The sequence below is a fragment of the Diadema setosum genome, chromosome 14 (assembly GCF_964275005.1).
Source record: "Diadema setosum chromosome 14, eeDiaSeto1, whole genome shotgun sequence".
In the NCBI taxonomy this organism is placed as follows: domain Eukaryota; kingdom Metazoa; phylum Echinodermata; class Echinoidea; order Diadematoida; family Diadematidae; genus Diadema; species Diadema setosum.
Window position 1 is genome coordinate 23,892,315 of NC_092698.1, and position 24,531 is coordinate 23,916,845.

Here is a 24,531-nt window from a genome sequence, read left to right on the forward strand (position 1 = left end):
GTTTAATCATTCAGCTGTGTTCGTCTATGGTTTAAAATTGAAAGAACTGTTGTTTTTGAGCTATGAGCAGGGAAGAATTTTGGATTGTACATGTATATCCTCATGTCATTGATGTATGAGGAAATCTTATACAGATGTTAACCAACCTAGTATGTGTCATCATTACACCATATGTTTTGGGAAAAATGTGTTAGGGCCTGCAGACATCCTCTCGAATTCTGTAGGAAGTCATTTCTTAGTTCAAGAGTTAATAGCCAAGAACTGATTTTCAGTTTTTACATTATGTTTCACATGTATGGTAACACAGCAGTTTCAGAAACAACAACAACAGTATTAAATAGAAGGAAGTTGACAAGAAGTGATAAAAAGTACTGTTGATGATATGACTCCTGCAAAAAATTTGACATCAGTCTGTTACCAAATTTCAATATATTTTAAAGTGATGGTATAGTTTTGGTTTACATGAGGATTCTGGTTTTAACTTTTTGCAAGATAATTAGAAACCACTTATATGAAATATTAAAGAGCTTACAATTTTAGGAGGAATCTAAAGTTAATTTGATGAAAATCAGTTTTGAAATGGCTAAGATATCACAAAAACAAAGAAAAAAAAGAGAGAGAGAGAGATAGAGAGTGGTCTGAGTAAAAGTTGGGACCTACCTTTTATTAGGACCTCTGTGTTTCTGGATATCTCAGCCATTTCAAAACCAATTTTCTTCAAATAAACTTAGAATTCCTCTTAGAATTGTATGCTCTCTTATATTTCTTATAAGCAATTTCTAATTCTCTTATAAAAAGTTAAAACCTAACTCCCCATCTCAACCAGAACTATTTCATCCCTTTAAAACACAACTCATCCCATCAAAATCCCAGCATTCCTGGACATGGCAATCATCTCCTGAGAACAACACAATTTGGTGCGGGGCAAAGTAAAAATTGTGGCATCATGTTTTGGGTATTGATCGTACCTCTCTTGCCATCTTCGGAAGCTCACGTTTCACGCTTGTTACGCTTTTGTGATGTGTCCCCCTAGGTTCACAAAGATGTGATGGTTTGGATGATGCAGTGCTGTTTGACCAACGTTGAGTCATTGTAGTGCCACTATACTTACTTTCACAATCCTATTTCTCATGAATTTCCTCTGCAAATATTTGTAGAGGGTAGGGGGGGGGGGGTTAGGTGGAAGTAATAGCAATTAGATACACATGTTCTCAAAAAGATTTAAGAATTGTCAGTCATGCGAGGGTTTTTTTTTTCAACATTTTCCATATTGCTACACATTATGAATGCTTCAATATCAACCTGAATTTTGCTCTCCTTTATTTTTCTTTCTGTGTGTGCGCCATTGTCAAAGAAAGAGTAGTTTGAGTGACTATAGAAATAAATGATCTTCAGACCTTTTAAGAGAGACTTTTTTTTTTAAAGTAAGTTCAATTTCAGATTTAATGATATGTACAATACGTATGCTTGTGAAAGAATCCTGGATGCACACACACTCTCTTGGCTGTTGCTCGTGTTTTAGGGTTATTCTCGTAAGAACGTCATCGGGTGCTCGAGCCCCTCCCCATCACACAGTTCTGTTTATACTCATGCATGCATAACACTTCTATTCTGAGGCGGTAGTATTCAGGTTTGGTTCAGACCCTGTTGACACATCTGTTTCTTTCATCTCGTTGTTCAGAAGGTCGGGTCAGTAGGATGGAGGTGGGTCTATTTTTGGTCAGACTAAAGTTTCAGAGAGGAAACGCTGGAGCCTCTAAACGGATCCCTCCCCCTCTTTCTCTCCCTCTTTCTTTGTGCGATTATAAAGCGAGCAGATTTAGAAAAAACAGAAAAATCGAGAGCTGATTCAAATACAGATTATGACCTGTTTATAATTGTATGCAAGCAGAGCAGACGTACCAAGTTTGTGTGTTATGCTGTAATTAGATTAGTCATGTTTGTGAGTCATGCCGAAAAATCCAACCAGGATTTGCAAGGATGTTGGGTTCATTGCTTTGATATCTAGGAGTGAGGGATGTCTCACTTGTTGCATGACACAATCAAAGATTCCCTTCATTTGTTTTAAATTGGGGCACCATTGTTTAATGTCTTATCTACAGTTTTTACCAACAATTTTTTTTTCTCCATCTGTGAAACTCGAGTTGGGCACTGCCATGTCCAATAGTGCTATATCATTAATGTGTGTCGGCCATCTTCCATGTGAAATTCAGGTGACAAATGACTCGATGCGAAACTAGAGTGTCAGTCCCGTCACGCTGCATATTGTATTTTGACAAAGATAAACACACATGGACACTTTTGTAGACATCTCATTCTTTTAGCAATCCCTGTTGTGGTGACATCATTTTTATTTGCGACTTAAAATCAAACCAGCAAACTAGGCAGTAGCGATGGATTTAAGAGGACATTCTAGTACCATGTTTATGTGTAGTGAGAATACAAATCAATTCAAATGCAAACTGAATGAGAGTGGCACCATCAGATTTTTTTTCCCCATCTGCCAGCCTTTCACTATCACAAGTAGGTATATACATATTCAAAAAAAAAGGGGGGGGGAGAAAAATGTCTGGCCTCCCGATTTCACACCCTCCTGGTGGTTTAGGGATGGAAAATGGCAATGTTTGTATTCCATAAAATCAAAATGTTTGAGGCCCCATTGACTGATGATGCTCGTGGTGACTCATGTTGCCGGGGTTTGATCGATTTCTTCCCTCCATTTTGTAAAGGAGAAGATGGAGAGAAGAGGAGAGTGAAGGGGACAAAGAAGATGAGAGAGAGAAAGAAGGAGGAGGAGGACAAAGAATGGCATCCATTAAAGTTGATTCGTGGGTAGCGGCCTGGCGCCCCTCAAGTGCACCACTGATTCAAGCCGTTTAGTCAGAAATGGGAATTTTGATGTGGCTCCTTTGATAGTAGTATCCGTACACACAGTTGTGCAAAGAGAATCCTGCCATCAGTTACTATACAGCTTGAGGGGACGGCGGGACGGGATGGGGGGGGGGGTGGAGATTGGCAGAAGGGAGCTCCAATCTAGACCACTCCAATGGCACAATTTTACGCAATCATGCCCGTTTTAGGGCGACAAGACGAAAAAAGAAACAGAGATATTACTTTCAGATGGTCTTTATGAGTGAGTCACGTTTGTGAACACACAAATGTAGGATATCTTTGCCTACCTCGCTTCAGTGGCATGTGGGGTCAGAAATGAATACTGCGAAGACGCTCGCAGCTGCATTCAGGAAAACGTAATGACTTTTTTATAAATTTGATCCGTGCAGGAGGAACAGGATATGAGCTACCTGTGGGAAACCTGTAGGCGTACAACAATCAAATTAGTTTGCTACGATATAGTTAGACAGAATTGGATCGAAGTAAATATTTGCAGGGTTCAATGACACACTACCTAATGTTGTTATGTGTCCACATCTGCTTCTATATGTAGACCAAACTTTAATTGACTCAAGCCACAGCCTGAAATGCAAAACTGCATAAATACAAGTGTGATAACTTCGATCATTTCCATAGTAATTGTAGCTAAGTAACCTCACTAAATTTGAGCAATAGTCAGAAAATTGCATACTGTCCAATCAGACTTGTGAATCACATTGTTTCTTCCTTGAATCATTTCTCCCCAACTTGGATTAACCTCAAAATATTAGGCAGTTAACATGACGAATCACTTGTGAACATATTCCACTGACTCTGTAGGCTATTGGCTACTGAAACCTAGGGGCATTATGAAGTATTACATCTGAATATCAGAATCCATTTGAGAATAGGTTAATTCTAGGCTTTATAAAAGGAGGAAATACATTTGATCCAAACAGTCACGTGAGAATTATGAACAACTCCTGAAAAAAAAAAAGAATTAAACGAAAGACAGAGAAGAAAGTTAATGTCAATGTGAACACATTTTCATGCACCATCTGCTGGTAAAAATTATGTTTGAACTTCAATGGATTTTAAAAACAGGCTTCTGCATTGGCAATGAGAACAGTATGGAGTGGAGGAAATTAATGATAGCTTCCTGTGTACGATCTGGAAATAATAGGTCATGTCAGTACTATGGTAAATCTTTACCCCGTTATCCCCACCCCCCCCCCCCAACCCTCCCAGTGCTTCAGAAATATTCTGATAAAGACCAACTGACATTCGCGTCAGAGTAGCGCTGATATGATAACAAGATCCAGCTGACACGACTTATATTATCCACGTCAATGGCCGACAAAGATCAGTATCTCATCGTCCGCTGGGATGTGGATCGCTGTTGGACAGTCGTACTACTGGTACTTGTATTTCCATGGAGAATTGAGGGCTGCTTCATCACTCAGCGTGTATCGGATGCAGCTCAATTCCACACATAATGAATATTCTGCTTGTCAGGCACTGTTGTCATATGAATAATATATGATATAGTGAAAATATGGCTGCCTTTGTTGGGTGCAAAGGTTAGCCCTCTCTGCTAGGCACAAAGTCATAGCATTCTAGAAAGAAATAATTATTAATAAAATAAATGTTTTTATGAATAGTGTAAATCACATAATGTGATGGCATGCCATTGTACTTTAATTTGCACAGATTGTTTTCACACATTCATATACAATATTACTTCTCTGATTATGTAGGCTCATGAACAATGTTTCTTTCTATGTGCCTTTCAAGTTTTTTTTTTGTTTTTTTAAACAAGCTATTATGGTACAAGATGTGTGATGGAGAATGGTCCATAGCCACTAATGGCAGAATGTTTACATTTGTGGATATTGATGTTATGTTTCCTTTAAATAGTGATATAACCTTCATATCAATCTAATTTTGAATGTAGGCATCCAAGCCAGATAAGTTTCATTCATTAGGATCGTTATTCTACATAATCACATATTTTGTGTCTACATGTATGTGGCATGATTGTCTCATAAGCAGAATGTTCAATTTTTTTTTCTTATCAAATTTAACAAAGTTAGGAAGATGAAAAGGAAGACGGGGTAAATATTTGCCCATCTGTTTGAAATATAGTAACCATTTATGGTCAGCAAGCGAACTCTGGAATTTTGTTCCATTTTTTTTTTTCTTCCCCAAAATATCCTTGGAGTGTAAGTGAATTAGGAGAGACGTGGGTGTGGCTGATCACGTGCAACAGATAGCAAACAATGAGAGGAAGAGCAAAAGTTATTCTCGACGAGGCTTCCCTCGGAGCAGTAATGAGCGAAATTACTGGCCACAGTTGGTCGTAATCATTCTTATTTTGTGTCAAGTGCCTCTGGTCAAAGGATATTGTCTCTCACTCAGGCATGTCTAGTCTCTTTAGCCTTAGAGACTGGAGTGATCACGTTTTGTTAGCATGTAATTTTGTGTGTGTGAATAAATTTCTGTAGATCCTCTAGAGGCATTACTTGTCATGAGCTGTGTTTTAGTGTTTTCAAAAAAAAATAGAATTAGTAGAATTTGTTTCCAATAAGAGTGCAGTGTGTACGTGCTGATTGATGTGCCACAGTTTTATGTTCATTTATCTTGCATGGCATAATGAGCTGTTGCTGTACAATTATTGCTTCACACGGTCTTGCACAAGATGCCATGATGCGTCAAATTCTCCTGTCGACTATTTCGAGATGTGTCACATACCTGTAACGTAGCTCACATTTGGCATTCCTTTCCCTGCAGTGTTGCAACGACTGGCCAACATCCAGCCGCCTGCCAGCGCTCCACCGACTGGCGCTGAGCCCAGAGACAGGCAGCCATTTTCCAACCCTACTGTTGCCACCGGAAACCCACTGGGCAAGGGACACTGCAGGCAAAAGTCTGATGCCACCGCTTCCATCACCGACAGCCAATCACAGTCCAGGAGAGAGAGCTTCTGGGCATGGGCTACCGGCAGGCAGCCAATCAGGGCAAAGATCACAAACAAGATGGACGAGTCCATGCTGGTGTCGGGAAGTCCAGAATGGACCGCAGCTCTTAAGAGTAAAATGAGGTACATTTCATTTTAAACTTTCATTTTAAAAGACAGAAATGCAAATTCTCCTTAAAATGAGGAATGATATCTTTGTCCATTTAGTATGTTAACACTTTTGCCAAAATGCACGAAAAGTGATTTAAACTGTAGACCATGGTACAAATAGAGACAATAGTCTAAAATAAGCATGAAATAGATGTATCTTTGACATGCGTGTATCAATGCCCCATTGATACTGGTTGTTTGTTGACGTACGCAATCTGTCATTCATATTTATGCAGAAGAAATTTGCATAAGCCATGGTTTACATTTAAACCACCATCGTGAATTTGGGCCTGTGGGTTTGCCAGAAACAATGTTTAATCACAACCGAAAAGACCCCATAATTGCAGTAACAGAGAAGTTAAAACACTTCTGCTCTGTGAGTGACAATACTTTAAATGTATTCATTTGTTGTTTTATAGATGCGCTCTTTTAAAAACTGACAAGAAATTAAAGGCTGTTTACGTCAAAATCTATGATGCTCTTGCAGTTGTTGTAGTTGTAGTTGTTTTTTTTTTTAATGGAAGCAGACTGTCCTGACATCTATTTTGGAGTTGACAATGTTTGATGAATCAATTTCTTTCTATACTGTAGTGTACATGTAATTCCTCATTAATTTTCTTTTTAACACACACAAATAATTACTACACAGTATTCTGCTGCTGAGCAAAAGTCAAAGTTTAGTGAGGTGCATCCTCTTTAACCCATTGAGGATGAATTGATTTTGCTTTAACACGCATTTCCCATAGACACCTGCCTGAGTATACTCGGGACTAGTCTTCAACGGGTTAATGTTAGTCTTTGTGTATTCTGGACTGTGCAGACCTCTGAATCTGAGGATGGACTCGGATGACTGGGACAACCTGGACTCCATGCCGCCACAGGTGATGAAGGTGTCTCCCAGGGATGAGGCCAGCACTTCCAGCATCGATGCCATCCAGAAGAAAGGTGAGTCTTTTTTTTTTCTGATGCATGGCAATATGGTGCTCTGAACTCTGATATTTTAAAAAGATCAACCACAACAGCATTCTCAATCACATGCTTATGAAGTATGCACTGCCCTTATTTATGATATGATGATGATAATGATGACGATGACGATGACGATGATGATGATGATGTTGATGATGATGATGACAATGATGATGGTGATGATGATGATGATGGTGGTAGTGTCAAATTGTAGTGACGTTTATTGTACAAAAAATAATCAAATCCTTTGATGTAATTTGTCACAAGCAGTTGAAATGGAATTGGAGTTCTTTGCACTTAGGTGTGTACAAAGTCAATCAAAAGATGGTAAAGAAGTACTAGACCTGTAGAATGTTAGAGGCTACAATATTTAAGAGCAGAAGTCATGGAATTTCCCGTAAAACTCAACTGTGTACCAGAGTGAGACAAAACTGCACAGATCATCTTAAAGTGGGTTCATATCGCTTTCTCTCTGATGGCAAGGTCTTACAATTCTTTCTTGATAGCAGGAAGAGTCTTTTCAGAGAAAAACTACAAAGGAAAGAGTTTTCAAGGTTGTAGTGTCTATATTGCAGAATATGATATTAATAGATACATGTACATGTGTACAGGGTGCACTCTTCTGTTATTTTTGATTTCCTAATTTTATCTTTAAAGGGATTAGCAGATTAGGAAAGAAAAAAAGATTCCATCACTTTAGAAATGATTGGTCATTTCCTTACCATCCCCCCCCCCAACAAGCATCATTACATCAGTGATAATCTGTGCTGTAACTTTATTCTGGGAGTTACCCTTGATTAGCTCAATCCCCGGGGTTGATCTAATTAGGCTTAATTAGATGTGTCTCGATAACATGGGCGCTGCTCGTGAATGGGCGCAAATTTAGAGCATCCTCATCCTTGGCAGGTGTGCACAGGATGGGGCGTTTGCATCTCACTTGCGGCCTTCCCTCGGAGTTTCTCTCCATGACCTTTGACCTGCCCGTGTTTCTTCTGCGGGCAGGAAGAAACGCCTGTCCCGGCGAGAATGACTGTGTACTTAGCGCTGTGAAATCGAGCAGATGATTCTAATGAAGACCCGGGCAAGATGCGTGAAAAATGGGAGGAAGAGAATATTTGCTGACACATTGTGAAAGAGATGAATATAATTCGTTTGCACGATGATGTGTTAACGATCCAATGCGGGATTAACAGGTGATGAATGCTAGGTAGGGATTAGTGGCAAGGGTACATAAGACCACACCCAACGTCTTGCTTCCATTCCGCCGTTTGGCCCCAATTAGCTCCAAGGAGCCATGATAATGGTGTGATTGCATTAGCGATACACATTCGAGAAGGGTGCGTGTGGCCTCGGGGTAGTAGGTCAAGTTCTATTTTGGGTCCCAACGTTGCTCCCTAGCAAGGTGTGTTTCATTTCAACAGATGCTGGACTAATTGTAGATGAAAGCTTATATCACTCTGTCAGGCATCACATACATAATCCTCTCCAACAGCAGCTACTGACATAACAACTCCCTTGATTTTGTTTGTTTGTTCCTTTCCTTATTTGATAATGGCATTTCAATCATAGGGGTAGGGAGATGTTCCCCATCTTTGTTGTCATAATGTGGACGCAGGGGACATTCACAATCCAGATAAAGTGACAAGCTGTTGCAGCCCAATCAGCATTGGCATGTAAATATGACTCGCATTTAGATTTCAATTTAGTTCTTTCGAAAGCTGCGAATTTAGCACATTTGCTGCACTGTTAAATACCAGAATGACACAACAGTTGAAAACAGAAGATAGCTGAGCATTTTGTCTTTGTACATGTCTATAATGCCATGAGTTAACCTGCTGTGCATGAAACTTGGTTTATCAAATGGATGAAAATGAGATGAATAGTAATCATAACAACAGCAAAAAATCATTATTCTCTCTAATTCTTTTCACCTGTCATTAAGTACTGCTCGGTCTGCAGCAAATGCAACAAGATATTAGTTATGAAATCTGTTAAGTAGAACAATATACAAGCATCAATATTATCCTCTTGGCTTTGTTCTTGTACACTTACAAGGATTGTATGCCCCATAGTTTACGGTAGTATCCAAACGCAACATGAGATGTACAAAAGTACAAATATTTTCAACCCTTTGCTAATAAGAACTGAATATTAAGTGTTTGGGGATTGATCATACCATGGAGGAATTTCATCTAATAAAACGAGCATGTCATTTCTGCTTTGTTGATAAATTTTTCATTTTGGTAGTGCATGTAAGACTGAAAGTTTCCTTCTTTTTTTTTTTGTAACATAAAAGAATGACACAATTGACATTACAGAAGTGAAGAAAGAAGCAATTCTTTGTTTCTGTTCCAAGTAGTATAATCCCGACTATGGGTGCCTACTATACTGTACCTCTGCAAGACCGTGCATGTGGCGTGACTACGGAGTTAATCGCCAGCAGGGCTTGACTCATTTAGTGCGCTGGTAATCTGATTGCCAAGTCCCCACACCTGCCATTATATCGTGGAGACGGGTGTACGGCAAGTTTAATGCCCGTAGGCCCAGAATCGCCGACGCCAAGATGGGCCGCGGCACCCCCACACATCCCATCTCGAGGGCTGTGGAAGCCATTAACTCGATGCGTGATGAGTTTGAGTCGCTGCCGCAAGATGTTAAAAGGATACTTCAATACATGATAGGCAAAGAGTTAATGGGATGAACCCATGCCTGTTTTTGGATTATAGAAAGGATCATGGAGCATGGTACTTTCTGCTGCATTATTGCACAAAATACGTTGGATTTTAGTGCTCAGAGAAAAGAGAAAGTATTCAGTAGAGTGCCTAGCAGATGTCGGACAAGCGCATGAATTAAACAACAACAACAACAAATTCCTGTTTGACATGAAATTAAGCTATTAATGGCTTTAAACTTGAATTGCTTTGTCTCGTGATGAGTTCAAAATGAATCCCTCATCTTTTGAATGACCAATTATAGTATGAAAAGAATTGCCACTTAAAGTGAGCAAAGGCAATTTAACTGCATATTTCAGGAACAATAGTCGTATGTTATGAAGAAAAGCATTAGATCTGATGGGAAGATTGTCCATTCATCTCAAACTTTCATTACTACAGTGTAGGTAGAAGAACAGAGATTTAATTGTGGCCCATAAATCAAGTGTACATGTAATAATCATACGCTGTCCTTTTTAAGCTTTGTGGACCTTTAACAAGTATGGCCCAGATTGCATGGCATTGCGGGGTAAGCAAACACGATGTAATCCCTCACGCTGCCCAATAACGAGCTTAAAAAAAAAGTGTCGCAGGAGTCGGTCCCTGATTTCGCCAAACAGGTCCAGCCGTAAATTTCTTTATTTAAATTGCCTTGAGTCTGTCGAGTTTGGGCAATTTTGCCGTGTCGATGGTGATATGCGGCGTGAAGTGAACACATTGTTCAGTCCTTGTCTTCACCTGTTGTTGTGGTGGAGAGGGTGATCAAATTTTGGATGACACACTCCGGGAGTGCGCGCTACTCATCCATGTTGCCATAGCAAACTTGTCATCATCTTCCTCTCTCTTTCTCTCTGTTCGTAAATGTCAGAAGTTTGCATTCTGATTCTGCGTGGAGCTGCTCTTGCCTGCAGGCAGTGGTGCTTCAAAGTTAACCCTTTGCATGCTTTGAGTAATTACTGGCACAGAAAACCCCATAGCATTGTACACACTGTCCAAAATCCCTGGCGCAGAAAGAGTTAATGGAAAAACTGAGGAATGAGTTGTGCAGTGTTTTGATGCAGATGTGATGTCTCTCTTTAAAAGCAGCATTATAAACCAGCAGCATTGTCTTTACATTTGTTTAAATACCAGTTATCGTACATTTTCACAAAAAAGGGAAACATTTCACGCACCCACCACAAGAGTTGCACCAATATAGGCACAGACACACTCACAAACTCACATGTAACCACACACACAGACAGACAGACACACGCACACACACACACACAGCCACAGATGCTCTTACTATAATATGTAAATATGTCTCTTCCATCTTTACATCTTTTGCATCAGACAGTCAGCAGTCCACAGTCATACAAGATCTATCTCATCGTTATATCTTGCAATTCTTCATCATTTCATACCCTACTTCAAGGACTTATAGTTTGATAGAGAGTCCTTTTTTTAAGAGTCAAAATACTGTAAAGAAATAAATAGATTGGAATAATACTGAACAACTAGAATACTAATTGAGATTGGTAATAAGGTGAGTAAACTCAACAGTGATTTTTTAAACATGTATATATAAATGAATATAATCTATAGAGATATCAGGTAAAAATTTGACAGCCACTGGAAACAGGGGTATCGCATTCTGAAGCAGAGTACAAGATTATACTGAAAAAAAGATAATAATTTAGCTTTCAATATTTATTGCAGAATCAGATGTTACCTGTCTTCTGAACAGTCTTTCATTTAATCACTTGTGACAATATGCTCTCTGCGGTTCCAAATGTGTGCCGTTTTGTGGTTTCCCCCGAGTGGTCATGACTAAAATGGTTTAATTCAGCGAAAGAAGTGGATCGTAATTAGTTTAGTCTGGAGTCCCTAGAGCCGTGGAGTCTCCATCCATATTCTGCCGGGTAATGGAATTATGTTTGCTCACGTCGCTGCTTTGCTTAACCCTTCTGCTCCCCCAAATTTGAATCAAACCACTTCACAGTACTCCTGTCTTTTTGTTACGAATTGTGCATTATCTGTGCTTGTACACAAATCTGTTACGCTTCATTGATTAGACACCAACGTGAAACAGCACATGTATGAAAACACACATAAAGTGTTATCGTTTTCCAAGCTCATCCAAAAAAGATAGCCTCTCCCCCCCCCCCCCCCCCAAACATAGGCATGTTGTAAACTGAATTTTTTTTTTCCATTACTCTTATTCATTCATAACTGGGGCAGCTTTTAGATGGAGTCTTTAAGTTCCTGCTCTGTGTTTGAGTGCAAAATAAAGTGAGGATTATCATCAAAGCCTTAGACGGACAGCTGTCACACGTAGCGTGCCTGAGCCGCGATATTTTAGGGTTTGGCACCTCACAGCCCCCCAACTAATCGCATCACACCCATATAATTTCTCCACCGTATCATAACATTTGGGTTTCGATCAGCACTGGGGCAAACATGGAGCTCAGTGAAAGGACTAAGGGAGAGTCAAACTTGTATAATCTGAGAGAAGATCTAGTAAAGGCGTGTCAAATCTATCAGGGGATATACAAAGACGTGTGTAACCCTTTCAATGCTAAATCTTAATGTTTGGGGGTAAATAGTTCAGGATATCATAGATAAAGATATGGATTTCTCTTTGATTTTTTTTTTTTCAATCAGAGTTCTCTCTTTTTTTTTTTTTTGTCCTTAATGTACTAGTTGCAGTAATCACTCCATTGCGAATATCCTCTGTCTATTTCTGTCATAGGTAGCTTGGGTGTGATCCAAAATTTTTGCGTCTTACAGAATTAAATGTGACAAGACATTTCTCAGTATACATTTGTTGATTGTTGATCAGCAAGCTAAACCTAGTTTGTAGTCACTCTCGAAACAGAGGAAATAACAAGTGACCAAAAAAAAAGAAAAAGAAAAGAAATAGAGAGCTTGTTAAGGGGTCAGAGGTCACCAGCATTTTGTTGTTGCTGTTGTTTTCTGAAAGAGAGTGTAAGTGATTTGTATCATCATAGATGATGAAAAAGTCTATTGGAAGAGCGAACAATAAGTACTATAGATATTTTAGTTTTAGAGTGGAACATTCTTTCTCCACCATATATGAGGCTCAAAATGTTGTCCATGCAAGAGAGCCACAGTCTCAAGTTATATGAGTCAAACTAAAGAGAAAGTGTTATAAACTCTCAGAACTTTTAGCAGTACTTTGAAATATCTGTGGTATTTATCTATTCATGGAGATCATCCCCTGTTCCAAGAAATTTTGTGCAAATTCATGATGTTATGTCTGTCGGCCAAAGAGGCTTTGAAAAACATATCCACTCTGCTGAATGGACGTGTGCCCAAAGCCATGAGCTTGCAGAGACGTGCTGTCCTACCAATAATGTTGATGACTTCCTTCACGATAAGGGCATGAGATCGCAATCTGCAATTTCGTGGTGATTATGAGGTTTTTATGGTTCTTTTGTTTGTTGTTACTGTTCATGTCACATGTATGTTTCATTGTTTTGTTTTGTTTTTTCTTCTTTTTTTTCACAGCTCTTGTTGCGGAAGTGAATGCTGCAGTGGACCAGCTATTGGCTCATTTTGCTCAGGCCAAGGCAGGCCAGCCCAAGGACAAGGTAGGTCACCCCTAGTACCAATGTTCTCTCCCCTCCCAATTTTCCTGTTCTTTTGTATTCCTTTTCTTTGGTCTGGGTGCCAGAGGCTGAACCTTGTTTGATTATCCACCCAATGTTTTTTTGATGGGTTTTACCCTTCTTTGAGATCACTGAATCTGAATCTGCATGAGACAGCTCTTGCATCCTTGAGGGTTTTGAGACATTAAAGATGACCATCTTGAATATCTCAAAACCATATAGGATGCAAGAGTTGCATCAACCAGATTTGGATTCAGCACCCTTGAAATAGGGTAAAACCATCACAAAACATTGGTGAAACAAATAAGGTCCAAAATATGACTTTGGCACCCAGACAATATATTTTCTTTTTTCTTTTCCTCCCTTTTCCTTTTCCCTTCATCTTCTTAAATCTCTCCTTTGATACTGTCTTTGCAAGTTCCTTGTTTTTATCTTGTGCTCCTGAGGTAAGGATTATGGTAAAAAAAAAACAAAAACAAGTGGGTGGGGTATATTAGATTTGTGGCAATAGACACACATGAGTAGGGGAAGTTAGGGGGTGGGGTCTCAGTCTGGGATGAGAGACCAACTGAGTCCCCCCCCCCCCTCCTTCCCCCATTCCATTTCCCCCCACCTTCCTTCTCCCTCCCTCTCTTGCCTTGTAACACCATCTTTACAGTTTCCTCGTAATATCTTACCCACCGAGGGGTAAGAGGTGATGAAAACAAATTGGGTGGAGTAGGTATTTTGTGGCAAAGGAAAGGCATGAGAGGAGGGTCAGGGGGTTCTCGAGGAGCGGGAAGGGAGCGCGGGTAATATCATCTGATATTCGGAGCCTGGCAATGGATACATGACATCGTCCTATGGGTGATGAGGATCAAAGATTAGAGGAAACAAAACAAGAGTGAAGAGAACTTAAGGCGATCCTAAATTTGACTTATTTTTGTTTTTCTTGTCCAGGTTGATGTTAGTCAAATGAATGAGTAGCACATTAAATACTGTATACAGGATACCTTTGTAGGTGGTTTTAATTTTGGGAATTGTATGAGTCGACCGATAGTCAAGAAATCGACAACACACCAAAATAATGCCGCCTGTACTATAAATGCAGTGCATATAATCTCCAAGGTGGAAAGTTTGCTTCTTGAATAGGAATCATACCTATTTCTTATTCTGTCACTCCTCAAATTTGCCTAACTAGTCCCAATTTTTGAAATAATCATGCTTGAAAATATATGCAGTTTGTCATTTAGTATATAGGAATTACAGGAATTATGTCTAGTTTATCACTAATAATACAGGCAAGTGCGTAGTCTGTATGGAAGAGCAAGATTGAATTGGAGGTTGTATCTTATTGTACAATGTAAATTAAGCAATCTTGAGAAAATTAGACCAAAAAGAGAATTTGTCTAGCATTCTGGCCTATGTGTAAGTGTGCTGCAAAGTTGAGATGGAACAAGCTAGAGAGAGTGATGTTTCATGTGTATGCATGTGTGTGTATGTTTGTGTGTCATCTTGTCCAAAGAAAGCTTTTGACATCAAAGAAAAAAAAAAGATGTTTTGTGAAACAAATTTTATTGTCAGAAGGTTTAATATGGTATTTCCTATTTTAATGATTGTTGTCTTACAAGTGTATATTTTGACGTGCAAAATAGCAGCAAAACTTACATATAGGATGAAATCCAGTTATCAGCAAATTACAACAAAAAGAGTAGGATATCTTTAAACAAGCAAGAAGAATGCTTCTAACCTCAATAGTCTACTTCGTGAGGATGTTTGCAATATTATCAGGAAGTGGTAAAATGAATTCTAGGGAAAGAGGGATTTAGTGCAATGTTTTTCATGTACAGGATATGTTTGGCATGATGGTGAACTTTTGACCCTGATTAGATTAAGTTGTCGGTGGATTAACGTGATAGTTGGTAAGATTTCGGATATCTTTTCTTTTACAGTCTGACAGCTGTGATTATATGGTAATGTCAGCTAAGATACTTTAAATGAGAAGTTAGGGTGGGAAAAAAAAGAAGCAAATTAGGAGGGATGTGTTTTCATAGAACAGCAATCATCAAGACTGAGACTGAGATGCAGATTGGATAGTTGGATGAACGGATCCACGAGTTTATTCATGAATGATATGATAACTGCACTAACTGCAATCGTGTCAGGGCGTGACAATGTAGGTATAGATGTATAGATTTAGCCAAAAAATATTATCAGGGACATTAACTTTTACAATTAATGTCAGTTTCATGCAGGCAGAACATCTATCTCAATGTGTGTATGTACATGTATGTGTGTGTGTGTGTGTGTGTGTGTGTGTGTATGTGTGTGTGTGTGTAGTAGAGAGACAGAGAGAGAGACAGAAGGACCCATCAAGCATGAGTGTTACTGTGTCTATGGATGAGTTTTACACTTACCACTGGATATTAAAAGCCATAGACATCAGATAGTTAAAGCCACGGATATCCTCTTTATATTCTCATACGAGTGGCTTAATATCGCTTTAGGATTAAAGGAAAATTCCGCTCATGTACGTTTGACTCAGACGGGTTTCCAGTAAATAATGAATCTAATCTCGCCCGTAATGCGTGCGCCCGCCGTAAATTATTGGAGCCATCGAATCGTGTTTGTAGGAATTTGTTTGTGGCAGCTCACTTGAACTAAGAATAGCTCACAGCTTTGCTGTGTTTGCCGTGTTGGCATGGAACCCGTAATCCACATCACTCCGCAATGCTCTTGGCCACTCGGATATTTAGGTGAAGAATGAAGCTTTTCCTCTGAAGCTAGAGAGCAACATTTTTGAGGTCTTTGAACAAAGCAGACAAGAAATGTATCTGTTTTGATAGATGTTGTCTGTCATTGCGTACAGTAAGCCAGTACATATGTCTAAAAAAAAAATTATGTTTAGATTCCACATCAAAACAATAGGGAATGTCATCCCTTTCTCAACTGTCGTACTTCTTGTACTTTGGCTATATACATCAGGATGATTGAATTTGAAGGATTTCACACAGAATCTCTATTTGATTCAACAACAGCTAAAGAATGCTAATCATCTTATGCATAGACAGTACCACTTCTGGCAATATTATTGATCTAGAAATGTACTGCCCCCCCCCCCCCCAGCCAATTTAATATATAATTTTGTCACCTTATCAAAGGTCTAACATTTTTAGAGTGTCCGCATCTTGAATCACAAGTTGTACAACTTGGCTGACTCTGATTCAACCCCCTGGGGTCCTTACTTTACTCTTATGTTTGCATCACATGTATTGATATAAGTCACATGATAGTTTAAAGTACATGTGGCGGTTTGTATGTCATTACCCACAGATGCATGATGTGGGTTACTCAGAATTGAAAAGGAAATGAGAGTATGCGAACTCATGCTAATAGATATGGCTGAAGATAGTGCTCAACTGAATTACGAAAATGTAGCCTACCATCAGCAGTTTTGATTACTGATGCGGTGATTGCTCAACTCTATTAGAAGAAGAGGGAGGGGAAGAAAAAAAAATAAAAACAAGTGTAGAATTTTTCTTTGCTTCTTCTGTTAACAACAAAAACAACAGCAAGGCTGCTCCTACTTATCGTCTCATCATTTTCATCTGCCCTGGGTCTAGGTACGGCGGTATCCGTGGTAACGCCCAGAGTGCCTGCTTCTCCCAGGCCAGCTCGATTTGATATCTCAGAGATGTGGGTCTACTACGCTCATTGCACCTGTTTCTTGCTGCATCCTAAACCATATCTATGAGACTGAAATGATAGGAGATGGGGAAGGGGGAGGGGGGGGGGGGTTAGAAAGAGTGATAAGGGGTGGAGGGGGGGGGGGACAGCGGGAGGAGAGAAAAGAAGATGAAAAATAATAGAAATAAAGGGAATGCAGTGGACCGAAGAGCAATGATGATTTGACACTGAGTGAAAGGAGGAGAGATAGATAGAAACCAATATACATATTCCAAAGTTTTAAAGTGTGATATATTAGGTGATATAAAGAGAGCAAAAGAAACATAGAGACACCTAAAAGGATGATTAATTTGAGATGTGATATAAAGGTTAGTTAGGAAGAGGGAGAGAAGGGTGCAGATAGATATGGAGAGAGGGTGAGAGAAGTTTATGAAGATTAGATAGACATTGACTGTGTAAGAATGCATTATCTCATGACATCAAGACATGCCATACGGAAGACTTAAGCAATGTGGAAACCAGACAGCTTGCTAGCAAAAAAAAAAAAAAAAAAAAAAATGAATAAATCAATCAATACTACGAGATGCACAATAATGCACAAATGCAATGACAGACTGTGACACTGACACCAGTTATCAATTGGAGCAGTCAGGAGGAAAGAGATGAAAAGGAAAGGAAGGTACGAAAGGGAAAGTGTTGTCTGAACAGATTATTTGTATAATATGATGAAGAAAGCAAGAGAGGCTAGGGGATCTATGAGAGGAAGAGATGAAAATTGAAAGGGTAATATATTATCCCAACAAGAGAGGCAAAGGGGACACTAGAAGAGTACCGTATAGATACAGGGATCCTGGATCTAGCAACAAAATATCCATGGAGGCACTGAAAAAGGTAATAGGGATGAAAAGAAATTGAAAGGCTAATGTATGATGTGGAAACATCCAACAAGAGGGGACGCTACGAGTAGGGGGTAAAAGAAACAGCCTCACAGACAGGGATGTTGGAATGGTAGCAAAATCAGGTCTTGATAGTAGCAATTCCAGAGACTTGGGAAATTATGTCAGTAAATAGCGAGAGTGATTCTTAGCAACACGTACTTGGAACAAACTTTATAGTAGGGTTCATAAGGATTTCACCCTGTGTTTACTAGCTCAAATTTCCCTTGCATTTCCCCTTTCATGACTAATGGAAGTTTTCTTGCTATGGGTTTATAATTTGTTTTTGTTTTTGTTTTGATCTATTTTTTTTTTTTTTTTTTTTTTTTTGTCCTTCCCCCTCCCCCACTCCCGGACGTTACTGATTCCATGAACAATAAACTGCAGAGAATGGCGACACAGTTTCTAGTGCCTGCCTCAAAAATTGCTCATGCCGAAGTTTGTTTGAGTACTGATGAGTGAAAATTACGCATGCATCTTTCTGGGGGGGGGGGGGGGGCTGGCTAGGGGATATCAAGGCCATTTCATGGCGTCTCCATGGAAAGCTGTTCTCCAACTGTTAACACCTGTCTCAGCCGAGTCCTCCCTAATGGGCGCAGACACCTCTTCCGGCTTCTGTCTAAAATAAGAAGCGTGCACGGCGCAGTAATTAATAGCTTTCCTCTACCCCCTCCTGGAAGTCTTTGCTGACCTCACAGACAAAGGTCAGATTTAAAACTGCTGCATGATGGCGATTGTAGACCCCAACTGTGAATGCCCCATCTTACAGTTCACGGTGACGATGCCCACTCCAACCCCTGTCCATGTTTCTGTTTTTGGTAAAGTACACAACCTCCATTTTGCGGCATCCCACCTTTTCACTAACATGGCAGTAGAAAGCAATCATAAAATCGATCATGCAGGAGTACAGACAGTGGTGATGTTAGACACACTTGCCAAATGTAGCCAAATAATTCAAAGCTCTATGTGAGCTGGCAGCTGACTGCGAGATGATAATGAATTTAATGTTGTAACAGTCAGTTGACTTAACTCAACAATTGCACCGCTTAGTTTTGATTAAGATATGTGTCTGTATGTAATCAAAACAACTACTTTTCATTCCAGTAGGTGTAGATGGAAAGAGATAGCTAAACAGATGGACAGATAAAGAAAGATAGAGAGACCGACTTCATCTTGTACAAGTATGTTTGTGCATGTTTGTGTGAGTTACTTCCAGTGCTTTGTGACCATTCGATGGGTGAGGGTCATATCCTATCAGATTATCTCTACTCTGGTGATCCGTAATTAAATCCGAAGGTGAAAGTTGCAATTTTCTCCAGGATGTGTGACTATTGGTATAGTTATATATCTGAACAAAGTTCTCCACCCCGAGACGCTCCATCCCGACACTTCCTAACTGCATTACAGAGAGTACCTGGACTCTCACCATCAGGCCAATAAGACCAGTGTGTGATGTTGCTCCCCCCTCACCACGCCGCTCTAATCCGAATTCACTTAAACGCTTCCCCCCTGGTTGGCTGACGAAAGCCCAGGTGACTAAGTGCCGGCTAGTTTTCCAGGGCTGTTGGCGAAAGGAACAAAAAAATGTGGTTTGGGAGTTGTGTGGTCAGGAGATGATTTGCAGGCTTCTATTCCTGCTTGAAGTCCTTTTGACCAATACAAATGTGGTTTTATAGCGACCATTTAGACCAGACTGTAAAGTTTACTAGGGTTTACATACTTAATTGTTTCACGGAGGCAGCATAGATAATATCTGACAAAATAATGTCTATCAAAGATGCAATGAAGCCTCATTTTGTGATAGCATTAAAAGAATCTGTCAAGCAAAAGCGAAGTCACTCCCTAGCCACTCTTCTCTGTGCATAGTGGCTTTCCTCCTCCCCCCCCCCAAAAAAAAAAGAAGATGTTGATGTGTGACGTATTAATCAGGAGTTCATTGTACCACTTTCACAGGAGAAGACAGACAGTGCACTCTTCAACTGTGATTCATATGTCAAGGGTGGAATCATCTGCCTCATCTCTTGTTGTCAAATTTCCTTCCCCGACACTTTCGCTCTGCGAAGTGTTGCATCCAATCTGACCCATTTCCACCAAAGACAAACAAGATGAAGATGAAATACGTTGTCTTCCTCTTGTCTGGTCTTTTGATGTGGCTGTCAGCAACTAATCATGACAATCTCTTTGTTTTGTTTTGGAGGTTTTCTTTGAGAAAATCAGAGATAAATCCCATCTCTGGATTGCTCATGGTACGTCACCCAGTTTTAGATTCGCTCGGCACGATTGATGCTTATTGATATTGAGTAGTGAAAAGACCTCGCCTTCAACTCCCCCTCACTCACTCAACCTCTTTCCTTCCAATCTGCTTAAGAATTCTGGATGTGGATGCCTGCAGATTGCAATCATTGGGCCCACCCTATTGGAGGCAAATTTGATAAGTGGAAGAAGCATTGTTACATGGCAACTTTGCATCCACTATCAAAGCCTACGAAGCTGCATTGTAATTTGTCCTCATTTCATGCAACATTTTATCCTCAGTGGGTGTGACACACCTGTTGGGTACATAGACGTTCCAATCTTAAGCTTTGCCTCAAACTCTCCATGTTTATAAGGTGCAATTTGCAGACCATGTACATTGTTGACTGTGTTCTTCTGTTTCTGTCATGTTATCACACACTTCTGCTTGAAGAACTTTTCACTTTTCTGCCATTTAGCTTTGGGCAGTTTGAGTCATTGTGCACCCCCCCCAAAAAAAAAAATATATCAATTGTAACTGATGCAGTTAAGAGATGTTGGTACATTAAAATATACAGCTGTGTTCATATCTAGTTCTGATTGGGCCATCTCTATGTCAGATTGTACTTGCAAGGTGAACACTGAAAGCAGAGATAATGTTGAAACATTATCTAAATGAGGCATCATTCCTGGTAAATCAATGACCTACAATTGTAACTCTTAATCATAAAACTTTTTGCGGAGATCTAACTACCCACAGTTGCGGAATCTTGATGGAATGTCCATTCACACTCAGTAGCCATTGGTTTTTGGAATGTACTTGATGCAAAAATCAATTCTAATCGAGCTCTTTCACAAATGGCCATTCGTCTGCAAACGAAGCACTTTAAATCTCCGAAGCATGCATGGCTAAAAACAATGACCGGAGCATGACCCGAGCACCCTTATCCTATTACATCATGGGATTAAAAAAATTGGTGGCGGGGACGCATGCCATCCAAACACACTGAGCAAGGAAATTATCACAGGGTTTTAATAACAAATATGATGGATTGATCTTTTCATCGTTACACAGATCATATGATATTTTTGTTTGTATGCCCACACATATGAATTGTTGGTTTTTTTCATCACACTGCAAAAAAAGAAAAAAAAAGAAAGAAAAAGAAAATAGAAACTTATTTTTGGGTGTGTATCAGTAGGACAAGAGTAAATAGTTGGTCTTGCATTAGTTTTATTTTGTTTGAGAGTTTGATTAATTTTTTTTTTTTGCATTTTCTAGACAGGTAAGGTACTGATCATCGGTTTCACTGCTCTTAAGTCCATTCATGTGGCTGTGTTGTTTGTCGTGTGTATGCTGCCATCCTGTTTGGCATACTGTCTGTTGTTAAGCTGCAAACTTCCTCGACTCCTCTATTTGTGGATGCGTTTAACACGACTCCACATGCATGTGATCCATCAAACGGTGCCTTTAAACTGTATTCCTGTCTCGGCTTACATCGCCAGAGTACTCATTTATGCACAAGATCCTTCTCTCCTCACCAAGCGTCCCTGCCCTGGCCGTTAATTCCTTCGGAGAGTCTCAGAGAGTTTTCCCGGTCCGTTGCGATCCATCCACGAACACTTGTCACGAACACATGAAAATGAGCGGTGGTGGTTTGCGGGATGTAATCCTCAACACATAGCGCCTCGAGTCACATGATTATGTCCTACGCAGGATGGACAGTTGATAGCATGTTGCTCCATTACATCCAAATCTATTCCCAGTCTCTGTGTATTCAGGATTTCCTTTTCTGATGAAAAGTGATACCCAGCAGTAAGCAATATGCTGCCGTCTCGTATTAAACATTTAAGAAAATCCTACAATCCTGTCATGAAATTTGATGAATGGAACAAATACTTGTAAGTCGTATTTCTCTGGGACGTGCTCTATGCTATGTTTCTGTTTCTCCTCTTCCTTCATTAGAGTGCAATATTCTTATTGGAAACCCTGTATCACATCATCTGATAGCGTAATCTTGATGATTTGGTTAACACACTATTTGCAAACACACAAACATACGCGTGAGCTCATGCACAACGTAGTTATTTTTGGAGGAAAATAATTTAATTCCAATAATACAGCCTATATATTTCAATTTCAGGAGCATTGTAGCGTGCACAGCGTTTAAATATGACAAACAATGTCAGTATTGTCACAGAATGGGGAAAATTGTAAGTGGTGCCCTGGAATAAGGCAGCATTGACTTGTTTGTGAATCAAAACTGCATGAGTGTCGTGTAGATGTCATCAGTGTAATTTTTTTTTTCTCTCTCTTTCTGCTCTGTTCATATTTAATACAGCAGGCATCTATTCTCTGAATGCTAGAGAGCCCGTAATAATCTTTGCAAATTAAATTCTCACCAGTTGTTTGTGGGTGACTCCTGAAGGCTGGGATATTGTACAATGTTCACGGTTGCATTTGTAAAGCCCCTGTTTTCCGGCCTCATTTATTACAAGCCGTCGGCATGCGATAACACAATCAAGTCCAGAGGCCCTGTGGGTGCACGAGGATCAGGCGAATGCAGTGATGTCACACTACAAGTTGTTTTCATTACACAATTTTTCATTAAAACGTGGCGTGAATGGGTGTAGGAAATTGTGTTTCGGGTGAAAATAGGTTCACGTTATGATATTAGATATTAGGTCCAAAGCGTGTTGCGAATTCATGGACCGAGAATAACATCTTCAGCTTTATTTTCCTGTTTTGTACATTGTTTGTTCCTGTAATCAGAAAAGAGAGAGAGAGAGAGAGAGAGAATCTGTTGCTTAGCCTTGCATTGAATTTGCCATAACTTTGCAAACTGTGTTCATGAGATTGTAAAATGAGTATGAATTACAGCTCTTAAAATTAATAAACTGAGATGAATTGTTTTTATCTCTTATCTCTGTTAAAGGCCACAGTTGATATGCATGTTAGTGGAGTGCAGACCACTCATGACTTTTGTCTTTTGGTTGGGGGGAGGGGCGAGAGGTGGGAATTGAAATATTCGCTCTTTGTTTTTTATCTCCTGAAGCCTCATAATTTGTTTGAGTCAATTGATAGTTTCCGAGCACACCATTATCTGCCTTCACGCTATGGTAGCCATTTAATGAGGCATTAACGCATTGAACCAATCAATGCACTTCTGTTTACACCCTATTCCATAAATGTGGCTCAAAAAAAAAGAAAAAGAAAAGCAAACAGGAAAAGAAAAATGCACATATGAATAACTGTAGTATCTCTTTCCCTATTTCTTCCTTGATTCCATTTCCGGTTTCCGGTACGGCCATGCAGTACAGGCAGACACACAGACACACTTACCCTCACATACATACATACATGAACGGACTCGGCACCCACATGTGGATATCCATCCATCTGGCCCTCGGTAAACCGTAAATGGATAATTGCATTTGACAATTTTTGGGTTGTCAGGCTCACAGAGAGCAGGAGGCATTTGCTTCCAATGCAATGCCATATCTATTTTCATTTTCCCCCCTACGTCCCCGCAGATCGATAAGTTACACCACACACACACACACACACACTTACTCCCGAGCCCTAATTACTCCCTGCCCAGGTCAAAAATGGCAATTCTGGGGGTCTGAAGTGTTTGCCGCACTTATCGCAGCCACCCAGCCGTACGGTTCACCCAGGGGTTATTTTCAGATGCACTGTATGATGGAGGGGAGCTCGGTGGGGAGAGATGGTAATTAATTGATCTGTGCATGATATATTGTCAGATCTGTGTCACTCAGGGGGGGCTAATTGGAAAACTTGGGCTGCGGCCTGACATCTTGTGCAATTTAAGAGATGTCGAAGATTAATCTGATGCTGGGTGTATATTTGTGTGTGTGTATGGGGGGGGGGGCATTGTTTGTTTAGGTTTTCGACTCCAAACATCGTCAATCTTCACAATCATTTGAACTTCAATAACCGATTGACAATATCCAAAGTTAGCTTTGCCCCTCACATTAGAGTAAAAAAAAATATAAAAGAATCAACAGAATTGCGCAGAAGAAAAACTGTGTATGCATTATGAAGTGAAGTCATTTATGAATTTATTTATATTTAGCAAGAGGTACAAGAGTGGTTTTGAATTTGCTGTGTTCAACCTCAATATAAAAATTTCAAGTTTATACAGCTCTTTTGCAGTCTTGCCTAATTTTCTGAGCAATGACTATATATGAACATATATTTATGTATTCATGCAAATGACATACAGCAGTGAGACTGGATTAGTCAATATTTTTGCTAAAAATATTGCTTGATTTTGGGGGGGGGGGGGAGAAATTCCTTGAATGCATGGATGTGTATTCCAGTCACAATACAACACATGTCTTGCATTTTTTTCAGATAACCAGACCTTTGATTACTCATCATT

General features: G+C 39.7%; 1 protein-coding gene across 1 annotated transcript in view; it reads left to right on the forward strand.

The window, feature by feature from the left end:
• Window positions 1-24,531, forward strand: part of LOC140237506 (uncharacterized) — an 84,669-nt gene that overhangs the window by 14,895 nt on the left and 45,243 nt on the right. Inside the window, exons 4-6 of the mRNA XM_072317437.1 lie at window positions 5,662-5,971; window positions 6,819-6,943; window positions 13,192-13,274. Of these exons, the coding sequence (XP_072173538.1) occupies window positions 5,662-5,971; window positions 6,819-6,943; window positions 13,192-13,274 (518 nt within the window). The remainder of the gene's footprint in view (window positions 1-5,661; window positions 5,972-6,818; window positions 6,944-13,191; window positions 13,275-24,531) is intronic.